General features: G+C 40.3%; 1 protein-coding gene and 1 long non-coding RNA gene across 2 annotated transcripts in view; one reads left to right on the forward strand and one right to left on the reverse strand.

Annotated features, from left to right (window-relative positions):
- REV1 (REV1 DNA directed polymerase) overlaps window positions 1-14,087 on the reverse strand; it is a 100,565-nt gene that overhangs the window by 4,352 nt on the left and 82,126 nt on the right. Inside the window, exons 12-16 of the mRNA XM_025869001.2 lie at window positions 12,101-12,220; window positions 6,931-7,151; window positions 6,519-6,691; window positions 1,490-1,592; window positions 165-330 (exon numbers count right to left, since the gene is read on the reverse strand). Coding sequence (XP_025724786.1) covers window positions 165-330; window positions 1,490-1,592; window positions 6,519-6,691; window positions 6,931-7,151; window positions 12,101-12,220 — 783 coding nt within the window. The remainder of the gene's footprint in view (window positions 1-164; window positions 331-1,489; window positions 1,593-6,518; window positions 6,692-6,930; window positions 7,152-12,100; window positions 12,221-14,087) is intronic.
- LOC141373626 (uncharacterized) lies at window positions 3,510-6,187 on the forward strand. The gene is made up of 3 exons (XR_012379870.1): window positions 3,510-4,446; window positions 4,878-5,096; window positions 5,778-6,187. It is a non-coding gene; the product is annotated as an uncharacterized lncRNA (long non-coding RNA).

Raw genomic sequence — 14,087 nt, forward strand, 5'->3', positions numbered from 1 at the left:
TTCCTTCAATCCATTGTAAGTGAAACAGACTTACGCTATTGATTCCTCACAATCCAGAATGTCAATGTGTTTCTTAAAAAGTAGAGCCATGCCAGACAGTTGTTATTAGCCTTCCTAAAGGTAAAAGCAGCACCCAAACAAGAAGCACACTGAGGACCACTGACCTTCCTTGTGCTCCTCTTCTGTGGATTTCTTAGCTTTCTGAACTTGAAAGAGATCCAGGACAGAGTGTGACCCACCAGGAAAGTGGCTTGACTGAACTGATGGGCGACCAGGGCATGTGGAAGGGTTTGGATTGGTCGGAACCAACTGATTGACTTGAATCCCAACCTAGAACCAGAAGTGAAAACGTGTTTCCAGGAAAACTGAAGCAAGAATATGAATTCAACTATGCAAACTTCTCAGCTATTCCTTTTTAAAAAGATCTTCTAGGTCCTATTTCTAGAATAAAAGATTAAATGAAAGTATTCAGTCTTCTATATGATTTATTACCAAAACTACTAACTAGCTAGCGAGCAGCTAATCACCTCAATCTTGGGAGTATCCAATTCTATCCAAATATACTGCAATCTCTTCAAAATCAGAAAAAATCCAAAAAAGTATACTTTTATATTTCACTAAAGTTCTAACCAACCAAGTTTTTAACATAAAAAAAAAAAAAAAAAACCAAAAATTCCATAGAGGTCAGTCTACTTGTAGCCTTACTCATTTATCATTTTTGTTTAAAATGAAGTACTTCTCAAATAAATGGGTGGGGGCGGGGTGGGATGGGCAGTGCCCCAGGTACACCGCACCCCGGTGTCTAGATAACTACACCCCACAACACTGTAAAGCCTTACTGGAACAGTATTTCAGGGGGGAGTTTACATCGTGTCTGGCTTAGTAACTGTTTAATCCTTCCAAAAATGCCACACCAAGCCAATAAATGCCTTTCACTCACATATGTGTACACACAGTGGAACCCTACAAAGGTTAATCCTCAAGAAAATTAAGGTTTTTACATTTTTGATTCCCTCTCACCTACATGTCCCAAAGGCATGTTTCTGTGCTATGGTAAATGCTCCCTTCTAGAGCATCAACAGACATCAGAATGAATTTGGTTAAAAAGGACCTTAAAGGTACAAGAATTATTTGCTGTTCTATACTCCTCACAGCCCCATCTACTTCTAGGGGAGTGAGAACAGGAAGCAAGATAATGTAGGTAAAATAAGCCCTTGGTTAATTAAAAGATACTATAAAAATTTAACATACAAAATTATTCTAGGCAGAATATAAAGAGCTTTCAGAACAAATGTGACTCTGCTGAAAAATAACAAGATCAGGTCACATGAGAAAGTCAAGAATTTTTCAGTTTCTATTCTCCTGTTACTATTTCAAAGGAGCTGAAAATATGCACATAAACCCACTACCTCCATGACCATTCTTAGATCAAGCCTTAAATGAGAAAAACACTGTAGAAAGTCAGAATTTTAAAATGTTACATACTTACCCCTCTCATATCCGATATATTTAGTTTCATTGTATGAAACATGTTTAGTGTAGCTTTTCCAATTATCTTTGCACTATCTGTTGCCTGGTCAAGAGTTACAGTCCTGTAAGTGATAGAATTAACTTTTTTAAAGGAACAAAAGCTACATCCCATATATATTCACTAGTACCTCACAAGTATTGAATGGTTTAAAGAGGTATAGGAAAGTTGTCAAGAAAGTTACAAAGAAATTTAAATAATTAAGTACTAAATATAATCCTTGAAAATGAATGAGATAGTCCTCCTTCAAGGAAGCCAGTAATAACAAATTAATTACAATGACAGCAAGGAGTAAAAGAAAAACCATATAGAATACTAAGACTTCGAGATATAGACTAAAGAAGACCTGGCCAACTGAAAATAAGTTGGAAAAAATTCTTTAGAAAGATGTATTTTAGTTAACGCATATATATACAAATAACACGCATACTATGTTGCAACTAAAGCATGAACGTATTTTAAATACAATGTTTGAGATTCCAAGAGAAATTTTAGATTCCAAGATTACCCATGTTGAGGTATGAAAGAAAGATGAATCCCCCTGTGTTTTAGTTCTTGACTCTACTTTTATTGTTTCAAGTAAAGCCACTGAATAATTTCAACATGTGAATATGTGCATGACAATTCTCAGAGGCTCTAGAAATCAACAAACGTGTGTGCAGCTATGACAAAGGAAATATGGTGGCACCCTGTCTAAAACCCAGCAGGCCTAGAATACACAATTCTTACATCTTTAAGAACTCTTGAAGGAGGCCGGGAGACTGCCAGCATTATTAGGTGCTAAAAACTATTTTTATTATATTTACTTTACCAGTACGTGAGGACATTATGTACATCCATGAAAGTTACCAGTATTTTTAAGGAAACTATTTGCAAAATATTTCCATTTATTTGTTGCCTTAATTAAGTTTATTTCAAACAAATAAATACAGAACTTAAGAGATTTTTAGTGGACCACGGTGGTTTAAATGTGTTTATCTTATCTTTCCAGAATACCACTAAACTGTCTTGAAATGATTTTTAAATAGCATAGACTCTTAAAATAGGAGGAGGTAAGAGTAGAGGAAAAATGTTAACTGTAATTTAGAAAACTGAGAGCACATCAGTAAATGGTAAGTTACCAAACATGCCTGCTATGCCTAAAGCAAGGCACCAGCGGGAGATAAGTCAATTTATGCTACAGGACCTCAGACACACTCCATGACTGGAGGTGTCAGGTGCCAACGGAGGGGGTGAGAACGTGCACGTGCGGCCGACGGAGAGACAGCCCCTCCTCTGGGAGCGGCACTATACCCAGAATGTCGATGCTGGAAGCTAGGGGACATCATTCACGGCCAAGGGAAGGGAGGCACCTCACTCAAAAGAAACTACGCTCTTCCCACCCAAACTGCTCCTTCTATTGAGTAACCAGAATGCTAGCTGCCATCTTTCATCTGCTCCTTGACTGCAGGCAGGAGATGGGAAGATCTCTCGTGGGGCAAACTGACAAGTCTGACAGCAAAGACCACAGACAGAACTGCTTGTGGTAACCAAACACAAGCCCCTCAATCACTTGTCTGTGGTGAAGCCCACTGGTCCACATGTCCCGCTACGAATCCAGAAGTTCCAAATAAAATTTTAGAAGTTCATATATGAACAGTCATGAACTATCAGACAGATGGTGAAAGAAAACCTCTACTGTAAAAGTAATCAAAAGAGAAAGAAGGAATCAGGAGAAACAAGTGACAGAGGGAACAGAAGAATATTTAAGAGATAAGAGAGAATATGGCATTCGTGAAATAACAGGTACTTATATTTAAATGTCCAAAGAATTAAGAAAAATACTCAGAAGTTTAAAATGTTGGTAGAAATAAAAAATTAATATTGATGAAGTACCTGGCACAAAAACAAAGACCAAATAAAACTCCAGAACCCCTGGGACACCTGGGTGGCTCAGTCGGGTAAGCATCTGATTTTGGCTCCTGTCATGAACCCGGGGTCCTGGGTTCGAGCCCCGCCTCGGGCTCCCTACTCAGCGGGGAGCCTGTTTCTCCCTCTCCCTCTGCTGCTCCCCCGCTCATGCTCTCTGGCTCTGTCAAGTAAATAAATAAAATCTTAAAAAAAAAATCCTGGAAAAAAGAGGACAATGGAGTCTTTAAATGAGGAAAAATGATTTCTAACTATAACTTTTAAGTCAGCAAAGCTACTGAGCATGAGGATAGACAGGTTCAAAACAACTTACACCCATGTATTCTTTCTCACTAGATACTAGGAAAAGGAGACCTCAAGGATCCTACACAGATCATAGAGAAGGGACACCCCTTGACTCCCACTCTACAGTAAGTCTAATCCCCGATTGTGTGGGCACACAGGAGGGCCCCGAGAGAGCGCTCCAAGAAAAAAGGTCAAACCAGGTGATTAAATGGTGTACTGAAACACACTACCAGGGAATTTGGGGATAAAACTCAGTGGCAAATTCACAAAAAAGCCAACAGAACGAGATGCTCAGTAAAACTCCAGGACAAACAAGTTCCACAAAAAAGGAAATGTGATCACAGCAGACTCTAGGACGAACCATTGTGCAGCATACACATGCTCACCCTCGTGGAACACTGCGGGGGGCAAAGGAAATGCACACACAGGGGAAATAAGAATAGGCAATGGAAGAGAAGTAGTGCAAAGGACTCTGTGTGTGTGTATAAAAATCAGATTAAAAACATATATACAAAGGAATGCCAAGGGGGGAAATTCTTTACCCAAAGGAAAACTGTTAAAAGAAAATTTTTCCTATGTGATAATCAAGCCACAGATTTCAAATGACACATGGCTCTTTGATATGCAATTTAAAACGTGCCCTTTCTCTTACAGTACTGTAACATATCAGAGTCTGGGAGGCACATGATTGCCACGTAGCTTTTGATCAAGGCCAATGACAAGAGGTAAGAGAATCATGGAATGCGGAGTACCACTTCTTGACTCAGCCCAACATGACTGCCGCTGGGATTACAGTAGCGGCCCACAGACTTTTTCTGTAAAGGGCCAGAAATCGCCCGTGCTTTATGGTCCCTCTCACAGTCTTTGCTTTTCACAAACGTTTACATAAATATCATTCTTGGCTCACACAAACCACAGAAAAACAGGCCCCAGGCTGGATATGGCCCACAGGAAACAGTGTGTCAAGCCGGGAGATAGAGGAAATATATGGTCAGTGTTAAGAGTATTTCATAATCCCTCACCTAAAGCATTCCTCATGCAGTCAGACCACCACCGAAATGTTAGGTTTAAGTTAATGGTTTACAACTGGTCTGTATGTTGGTAACATTTATAAAATTACACCTGTTTTGATTAATCACGTGCTCTTTTACATTAGCATCTTCTCCAAAGTATTTTAAGGGCACAGCAAAATGGACACTTGACCACCGGCTACGCACAGCAGACTGTGAACTGTCCTGTGGTTACTCAGCCGAGTTCTCACCTCGTTAGAGATGAACACTGAAATATTTGTGGAAGGAAAGAGACAGTATTGGAGATTTGCTTCAAAATCACTGGGAAGAAGGGGAGGAAGGATGGCGTCAGAGGAGCAAGTCCGGTAATGGGTTCACAGGGGTTCGCTCTACTGTTCTTTCTACTTTTAAATGTTTTGAGTTTTCCGAATAAAACTTTTCAAGTTCAGGACAAAAATGGAACAAATACCAACAACAGCAAGCAGATAATGTGCTTACAGAAAGGCTATTATCCTTCAACTAGGAGCTGGGGGAATAAAGTATAATTAATCCTAGTTTTCTTAATGTTAAAATTACATTTTTGGAGTACCTGGATCTCCACAAAGGACTGAAAGGCGGCTGATTTTCTTATTCAGATTAGAGGAAGTGAACCCCCCCAAAATAGACAATGCTAAGTAACTATAAGATCTTTAAAAACACAGACATGAAAAGAGGAAACTGCCAGTTCTCTTCCCAAAGAAAAATGATTTTGTTTTTGGATGATCCTTCCCATATATCTTAAAAAAAATCAAGTTCCAGAAAAGGTAATCTGATTTTCCCATAGAAACCACGTGTAAAAGTATCATTCTCTTCCAGAGTTAGGGCCTAATAACCAACTTATTATAGAAATGATCACTAACAGTGTATTTAACTACCATTTGAAAGACGGATACATCAAAATGTTTATTAAAATAGGTAAATGTAACAGTTAAAGATTACCAACTGCATAGAAATATATTTTATAAATCTGTTGTTTCACGTATAATTTGTAATCCTTGTTTTCACAGTGAACGAAGGCGTGAGCGACAAGCCGCAGCCGTGTGCGGCTGAGAACGGTCCTCTCGTGACTCCTGACAACATCACCGTTCACACCGACGGAACTAGGGTGGTTCGCATGAGCTCACCCTTCACAAAACTTTTTCTTTTTTACACACAATTCCTTATGTGTGGCTTTCAGGGTCAGAAGTCTCAAAGCTTTGATTGATTTAACAGATAAAATACAGTGTACTATTGGCATATAAAACGGTACACAAAAGTTTTTTCTTTTGGTCACAAACTTTACATGAAGTTTCATAGTAGTGGCCCTTACATTAAAAAAAGGGGGGGGGGCTTAAAATGCTTTCTACCAGTTTGCAGAGACTACAATAATTAAATCATTTCAGAAAAAAAAACCGTACCTCCCTAAATAAAGTGAACGTCTCATTAGAATCACGTTCTGAATCACCGCACTGACCTTTCCCCCCTGGACCCTGTCGCCACCCACAACCGTTGCCACCCTTTCTTTCTGTCTGTGCACGGAAGTCCACAGCCTGAAGACTCCCTCCAAATGTCAGGCACACAGGTTCCTGTGACCAGCCGAACCTGAGGGCAGTGACACGCCGGCAATGGCCTTGAGCTGAATATCTGATAACCTCAGAGTGTACAGATCTTTATTAAAACTCTTCCTTGGTTTTCTTCTTTTTCCTATTAATTGTCATAACCTGCACTGAAATATCAATTAGCCAAACTCCTTTTACACATAAGCTTACCTGGCGATGTTATCACAAATCCCATGGCCTCCAAATTTTGCAGTTTCGACTGGGGCCCCAGGCTTTCGCACCATGACTTTGAGCGTCAGGCGTTTACCCTTCACGCCGGCAGCCTCAAGGCGTCGCTGAATTTCTTCTGAAAGATTCAGAAGAAAAGCTTCCGCTTCTTTTGGCTATGGAAAAACAAACAGAAAAACTCCCACGTTATTTTCCCATACGCCGAACAATTCTCAAGTATTTTCACTTCCAGAATCAAACATGTATACTCTTTATGTCCTAAAAGCTGCAGGAACAAGACTGAGAAGTCTTCACTTCAAGCAACAAGAGTCTATGGGCTAGTTGGAGAGATGGGACTAGACGAAAAGATAAAGAACAGTAAATAAATGGATAAAACTCGTTAAGAGATCAGTACCTGGGTAAACCTTATTCCATAGTTGATTTCAGCTGAAATAGATTTTCTTTCCTTTTCAGTTCGAACTGGTCTATCATCCAAACCACGGCAGAACCTATAAAGCATCTGACCTGTTTTGGGACCAAATTCTTTTTGGAGCTTTGCCATTGTCATATATTGCAAATCTCCACAAGTTTTAATTCCCAAAGAGGTCAACTTGGATTCCATCGAACGTCCAACTCCTAGAAAAGGGGATATGTGTAATTCTTTAATTCTGCACATAAACCATTAAAAACAATTTAGCAATGTGAAATAACTATCATTCACCCACAAAACAACTAGTTTAAAATAATCTCCCTTAAAAATTTTAAGTGACATAACTGAAGCATCTCATAGACTGAAGAACTGTTTAGTGCAGATGCTAGTAAAGTTATTTCTAGAATCTACTCCTCAATTTGAGCTCCGGATATAGGTGAACCTTCTCAAATATGTGTAACTACATAAGTTCTCAGAAGAATGCCATCTTTATTCATTACTGAGTAATATCAAGATTTCCATCTTATTCACAAAATCAACAAATGAAGTGACAGACTTGTTTACACGGGCCTACAGTTATGACCTACATGTGAGGAGACTCAAGAGTGTTAGGAATTCTACTATGATTTCAGTGACGGCCAAACTTCACAAGGGTCTCAGCCTCCCTTTCTATGAATGAGAACTAGAACAAGAACTTATGACACACGTCCAAACCCAAAAACGTTAGTGCTGTCATACTGGACGAAGTGACCTGGGGATGAAGGTTCCTAAGCAAAGTGGCAGTGAGGGCAAGACAAATTTCTTTTACCAACAAAGATTATCTCCCTGAAAAGGTCTCAACCCTCCTACAGCTGGGCCAGCACGCAGCACAGTCCCTGTGTCCTTCTCTTCCAGATGCTAGGTTTGAGCCTCACCTGGAGGATGCTGATGAGTTCTGTCACTCTCAATTTGCCCAAAATCTTAACAAAGGTACACATATCTCGGAGAGGTATTTAAGAGTAACCCAGGGAAACTAAAACTCTTATCAGAATGGTTTGCACACTATCAAATCAGTAATTTCCACCAATAAAGAAAAGACTTTCTGGTCTTCTGTAGGATCTTGTGGGAGAGCTGAGTGAAGTCGGCTATGCTGGCTCATCACTTGATCATTCTTTTTTTTAAGATTTTATTCATTTGTGAGAGAGAGAGCGCGAGCGCACGCACACACAAGCTGGGGGAGCTACAGGCAGAGGGACAGGGACAAGCAGACTCTGCAACTCTCCGTGGAGCAGAGAGCCCGATGTGGGACTCAATCCCAGGACCCTGAGATCATGACCTGAGCTGAAGGTCCAACCGACTGAGCCACCCAGGTCCCAACGACCATCATCCTTCCAGCAGCTATTCTCTGAGTGGTCTTCAGTAGAAGGACAACTGGTCTAGTCCAGGTTCTGCCAGGAGCAGCTCTTAAAGCAATTACATAGGACACAGGGTTAGGAGGCTGTCAACCTTACAAAAGATCTATGGCCGTGGAGGTGGGCAAGACAAGTTCAAACCAAGAAAAATCATTCCCTCGTGGAAGAGATGAAAGGTGTTAAGGGCAATGCCTCTCATCTGTGCCATTTTAAAGTTCAAGTAAGAAGAGAGAACAAGAAAGAATACCAGCGTCTGCTTTAACATCACCAAAATCTGCCAGAGGAGTACCATTTACAAAAAGGTGAAATTCTAAGTGAAACCCATCTGAGTATTTTTCAAGATGGAGAGGAGAAACCCAAGGAAAGAAGCAAATCATACAAGAGGCCGGCCAAAGTCAGACACTCTAAACACCGTTCATCGTTCAGGAAAGGCTTTTCATCTCTGTTGCCCCACTCCGCACTCTCAAACTATGATCATGATCTTTCCTTTGGAGATCTGGGGAACTGATACATTCTCACTGACTTACAAATCAGTGAGAGGCACTAATCCTGGATTATTTCTATGTGTGCTGGCGTGGGGCAGCAGAAAAATGTATTGTTTTTGAGAATATCTTCAATACAGTGGAACAGAATTATTATTCGCTAGTAGGTGCCAAAGAAAGGCTATCATATCAAGTATCACCAAATTAACCACAATCAACCTAATCTAAGTAAACTGTCCCTGTGGGGAGGAAGGAAAAGCCCTGTCCGCTGCAAGCTCATCTAATGAAATGCAACGGGCCTGAAATCAAGTGGGGGAGGGACGCATGTGGGGCGGTGGCCCACCTCTAACCCCTACTATACTGAGTGGGGAGGAAAAATGAATCAGCACCAAAAAGCCTCACAGGGTTTTTTGTTTAATTGCCTGCCTCATGAAAGCGTTTATAAGGAAAGGAGGCACTTCTAAGGACACTCAAATTGAGTGCAGCCACCTCAGAAGGAAAAAGTGAAGGAAAACATGCTAGCTTAGAACCAAGCCTCCGAGAAGGAGAGAAGAAAAAAAAAAAAAGGATGTGGAAGCTCCTGGTCAAGCCACTGGGACAAAGACTTGCTTTCTGTCCTTGAAGGGAACTATTACTCTCAATTAAAAACAGCCAGTAATGTCTCCTCCCCTGGCATCCAGACTTGACAATACAGCAGAGAGACGGAAGAATAAAGTTTTAAAGAGGAAGGTTTACACCATCTAAATTAGCACCGTCCAGTAGAGCTTTCTGTGAGTATGAAAATGTTCTCTATCTGTGCTGTCCAATCCAGTAGGCACTTGCCACATGAGGCTGCTGAGCACCCAAATGTGGCTAGTGCAAATGAGGAACTGAATTTAATTTTATTTGACTGTAATTAACTTAATTTGAAATTTTACTGGCTTCACTTAGGTACTGGTTCCCATTTGAGAACAGTGCAGATCTTTATGTCCACCTGCACAGTGGTGGTGTTTCTCTAAGAATGGCCGGGGGCCCAAACCCAGCGCGGGCTGTACCAGGTGCAGAAGGCCCTCAGGGTAGGGGCACATGCATGAGGTGAAAGGCGTGGCAGAGATCCAAAAGAATTCATAGAAACAGGTTATTGTATGTAAACAGTCAGTGGGGATGATCCTTTCTATCATTAAATAAACAGATCTCATTAGGTAATTTATTTGTTAGTATAACATATAATCATTATTCTGTAGAGTCCCCTAAAACATGAACTTACTTAGTCATGTGTTCTCTCCTGCTCGTGTAGCTACGATAATCGTGTATACTGTGCTGGACACACTGTGTGCCAAGTAAACACTTATGGGCACAGAGGGCCAAAGAGAGCTTGTAGAGGACAACAGGTGAGGTGTATTTATCCTGAGTTTCTTCTGGCTTCTTGGTTAGAGAGCAAAACTTCCCCAAAGCATGTCTCACAAGATGTTAATAGGGACTATATATTCATCTTCAAATATCTGTGGGAAATTACTATTTTTTTAACAAAGATAAATAGGTTTCTTTATGGTACCATTCTCAACTTTACTAAGCGGGCCCTCTACCAGGGATGGTTCCCGAACGCATGTGAAATCTTTTTTTAAAAGAACAGCCTGTGTTCTGTAGATTGATTACAATGCCACCTTCCATACAGGCCTAACAGCAGCAGAAGGTGACATTCTGCGTGCCTTCGTGAAAGGTTCTCAATCTAAGATTTTGGGAATCTGATAAAAGTCAACAGACATATGGAAATCACATGAAGAATTCTGGGTGGATACAACCTGGTTTTGAAGAAGAGAGGAGGCCACATGGGAGGGTGGCTTGCCAGAGGGAGCCAATCTTGCTGCCCTCCCACTATATTTCAGGTATCGCTTAGGAAATTCAAGGCAGCCTGAGCAAGCTAAGGGAGATGGCTAGTATAGGAAGTCTGGACACATAGTTCACGTGCAGCTTTAAATACACTATACCAGTTCCTTCTTATAGAAGTCTGCAGTAAGATGTGTTATTAAAACTTTAAATTGTACTGTCTAATAAAGTAATTTGCTAAACCTGATTTTAGAAGGTTAATTATTCCCTCCAATTTAATCTCAAACTGACCACCAAAATGTCCTATTTCACATTTCTAACACTAATAACATTCTTTTAAGTTATTTACTAGGGGGTGAGGAAGCTTTACAACTCACCTACCATAAAATGGCATTTTGGTCATTTAATATTTGATAGCCTGTAACAGAAATTTCTAAGTTGCTTCAGATATACTATTTTAGGTTTAAGAATATGCATCTAAAAATGATCACTAAATCCACTTTTCACAAGCAAATGAATTAAAAAAACAACTTTCATTGAAAATGTATGGTCTTGAATTTCCCCACCACAAATACACAGGAGCTTTGTGAAACTAACACTGTGTTTTTTAACAAATAGGATGATTATCTGAAACAGTTATCAAGGATTACTGCATGGTTTAGAGAAATTTCTTAGAAAGAGGTATCTACCATAGCAAGCAAATCTAAATATTTAATAACTGTGAAAGGAACTGTCCTGTAATTATTAATTGTGAAATGAATTGTCCTACACAAAAAAATTACATCTCCTCAAGGTCCCAAAAGGGCAACTGTTTTTCAGTTATAATTAATTATATTTGATGATTTCTCTATGGAAACATTTTTACAAGCCAGGTTAGCCACACAGTAACTACACAACAATATAAAATAACTAAAGATCCTGGCCCTTAGCAGAGAAAGGTGGAGACGGACATTTTACTTCTACCTCTGAGTTAACAAAACATAATACTTCGTCTTTAGGTTTTATTCTTCCTAACAGGATTCATACATTTTCTACTTTTAAGGCTATTTGCTTACTAAACTCAGAAACCTGTCATGAGTTCATCAGTGTAATTTTATAAACAGAGGAATCGATTCTCAGGGCTTATATTTGGCCTAGAAATACACAATTTCAATTATGATTTCTTTAAAGGACCAAAAGTCAATTTCATCATATTTTCTTTAAAATGATTTCTAGGAATTCCCTAATCTTGCCACTTGAGAAATATTTAAAGTAAAATATGTGAGAAATAGAAGTAAAAGGTAACATTCAGGCCCTGATTAGTCAACTGAGGGGGTTAATCATTGAGGAATTCCAAATTCTGTTTCTCATGGCACTCAATCATGGATAAAAAATTTAATTCATGTTTCGGAAAAGAGAGGAACGTTGTAAAACTATGAAAAGCATTAACAGATGTTTACAATAAACCAAAGTTAAAAAGCAAAGATCTGTATTTACCTGGCAGATTACTAACTAGCTGACCTCTGATAAAATCATCAACTTCTTCTGGTTTTAAGTGGTACTGGCCATCTGGTTTTGCTTTTCTAGTTGCCATTCTAGCAAGGAGAATATTAGAACCTATAAAGTTAAAAAAAGAAAACAAAAAACGGTTTTCAAAAAATATTCACACTTATTTTTAAATTTCTTAACAAAGACATCTACAGACAGGTTACCTACCAAATTTCTTTCAAAAACAATGAAAATAATTTGCAATTCTGGTCATTTCAAATACAGTACAAAATGGGCAAAATTTTGTTAAATAGGACATATTATAACCTGCATTGATACTGGATAGAGGTTTCCCTTCGTTCCCAAACTGGGTGTCATTTCAACATCCCCTACCCTGGGGTAAAGGAAGGGAGAGAGCAGTCCCTAACCTTATGTTCAGAGATGCAGGCATTAGGGGCAACGATCAGAAATTCCATCATCCTGCCAACCAGTGCGTCCAGACTGAGCAGGGAAATAAAGCCAAAGACGTGCTACTGGACAGGGGGTAAAAGGGAGCCCAAAGAACCCAAAGTCTCACTATATAATCAGAACATGTACAGTGGGAACGGAGGGTAGAAGAGTATCACAAACTGATGGTGACAGTAAGGTCCCAGGTGGGGTGTGGACGTGGGGGAAGTCAAGCAGACAGCGGAAAAGGCTATGGGGGACAGAGACCGTGTCAGGGCTCTGTGAGAGGAGGATGTCGAAACTTAGGGAAGACACAGAAAGGACATGGCTCGGTTTTATGGAAGACTTACGTTAACAACTATGTGCTTTCCTAGGGTAAATGTGTAGATATTCATGAAGAGAAAAAGTTCTGCAAAGTCACACCAAAATGATAAAAGGGTGAGTTGTGGAGAGGCAAAAGGGGCTGAGGGGTGGAAATATCACGTGGGAATTTCATTTTAATTGCGTGACTGAACTTAAAAGAATGTACTCATATTGTCACACCTCTGAATCAAAAAGAAGTACGATTTAAACAACTAAACCCATGCCAGATACTGGAATACAGAAAATAAGCCCTAAATGGACGCTGGAGAAGGATCTGTAGGCCAAACACAGGGGAGGAGCAAGGCAGGCTAGCTAGGAACTGGAGGAATGCTATGAAAGTATTAATAATGTTTTCTACTTTCTGTATCTTACGATGTTTTGGTATCTTAAAACTCTTGCTGGCTGTGGGGAGATGGTCCTCCCAAGGCTAGCCAGTTTCTAAGGACAGCAAACAACTACCTCCCTTAGGAGTGCACCTATCACATGCAAGCCAGCCACCCTCAAACATCTCCTTATCAAGCTCACACACAACGACAGTATTTTCCTGCCCTAAGTCATCCAGGCAGGGTACCAGGCAACTAGAATTCCCTGCTTATAACCCTAAGACCACAGGATTATCCAAAATAGCAAATCCAAAGCTGTTTACTCCACTCTGTCCAGCTTTTCCCACAGAAACCCCAATAAGGACTCCGGCCTAGGATTTCCCCTCACTCCTTGCTTCTGCCTCCGGACCAAAACGGGGATTCCCCATGTGGCCCTACATGGCACAGCAAGCCCTCTCCTCTTCTTGGCAAGTCTAAGGAATAAAAACCTTTCCACAGCATTGGCTGCTCTGTGTCATCACTCAGTTCTCTCCATAAATTAAAATCCCAAGGGTACAAATGAGACAGGGAACTTCTAAATGAGGATTTCTAAATGAGAATGGAGGAGGAGTGGTTGGAAATGACAATGATAAGCTAAGAGGAAGTTACATCTATCTCGCAAGCCTGGGACGTACAGAGTACCGGAGAGAACACAAGTAAAGAGGTATCCTGGCAGGAGCTACTGTGTACAGTGTGTTCAGAAAGGGGGAGGTGACTCAGGGAGGTAGAGCTACCCAACAGAAAGGAGGAGGTGACTCAGGGAGGTAGAGCTACCCAACAGAAAGGAGGAGGTGACTCAAGGAGGTAGAGCCACCCAACAGAGG

The sequence above is a fragment of the Callorhinus ursinus genome, unplaced genomic scaffold, assembly GCF_003265705.2.
Source record: "Callorhinus ursinus isolate GAN/ISIS: 27379988/994484 unplaced genomic scaffold, GSC_fseal_2.0 scaffold10, whole genome shotgun sequence".
NCBI lineage: Eukaryota > Metazoa > Chordata > Mammalia > Carnivora > Otariidae > Callorhinus > Callorhinus ursinus.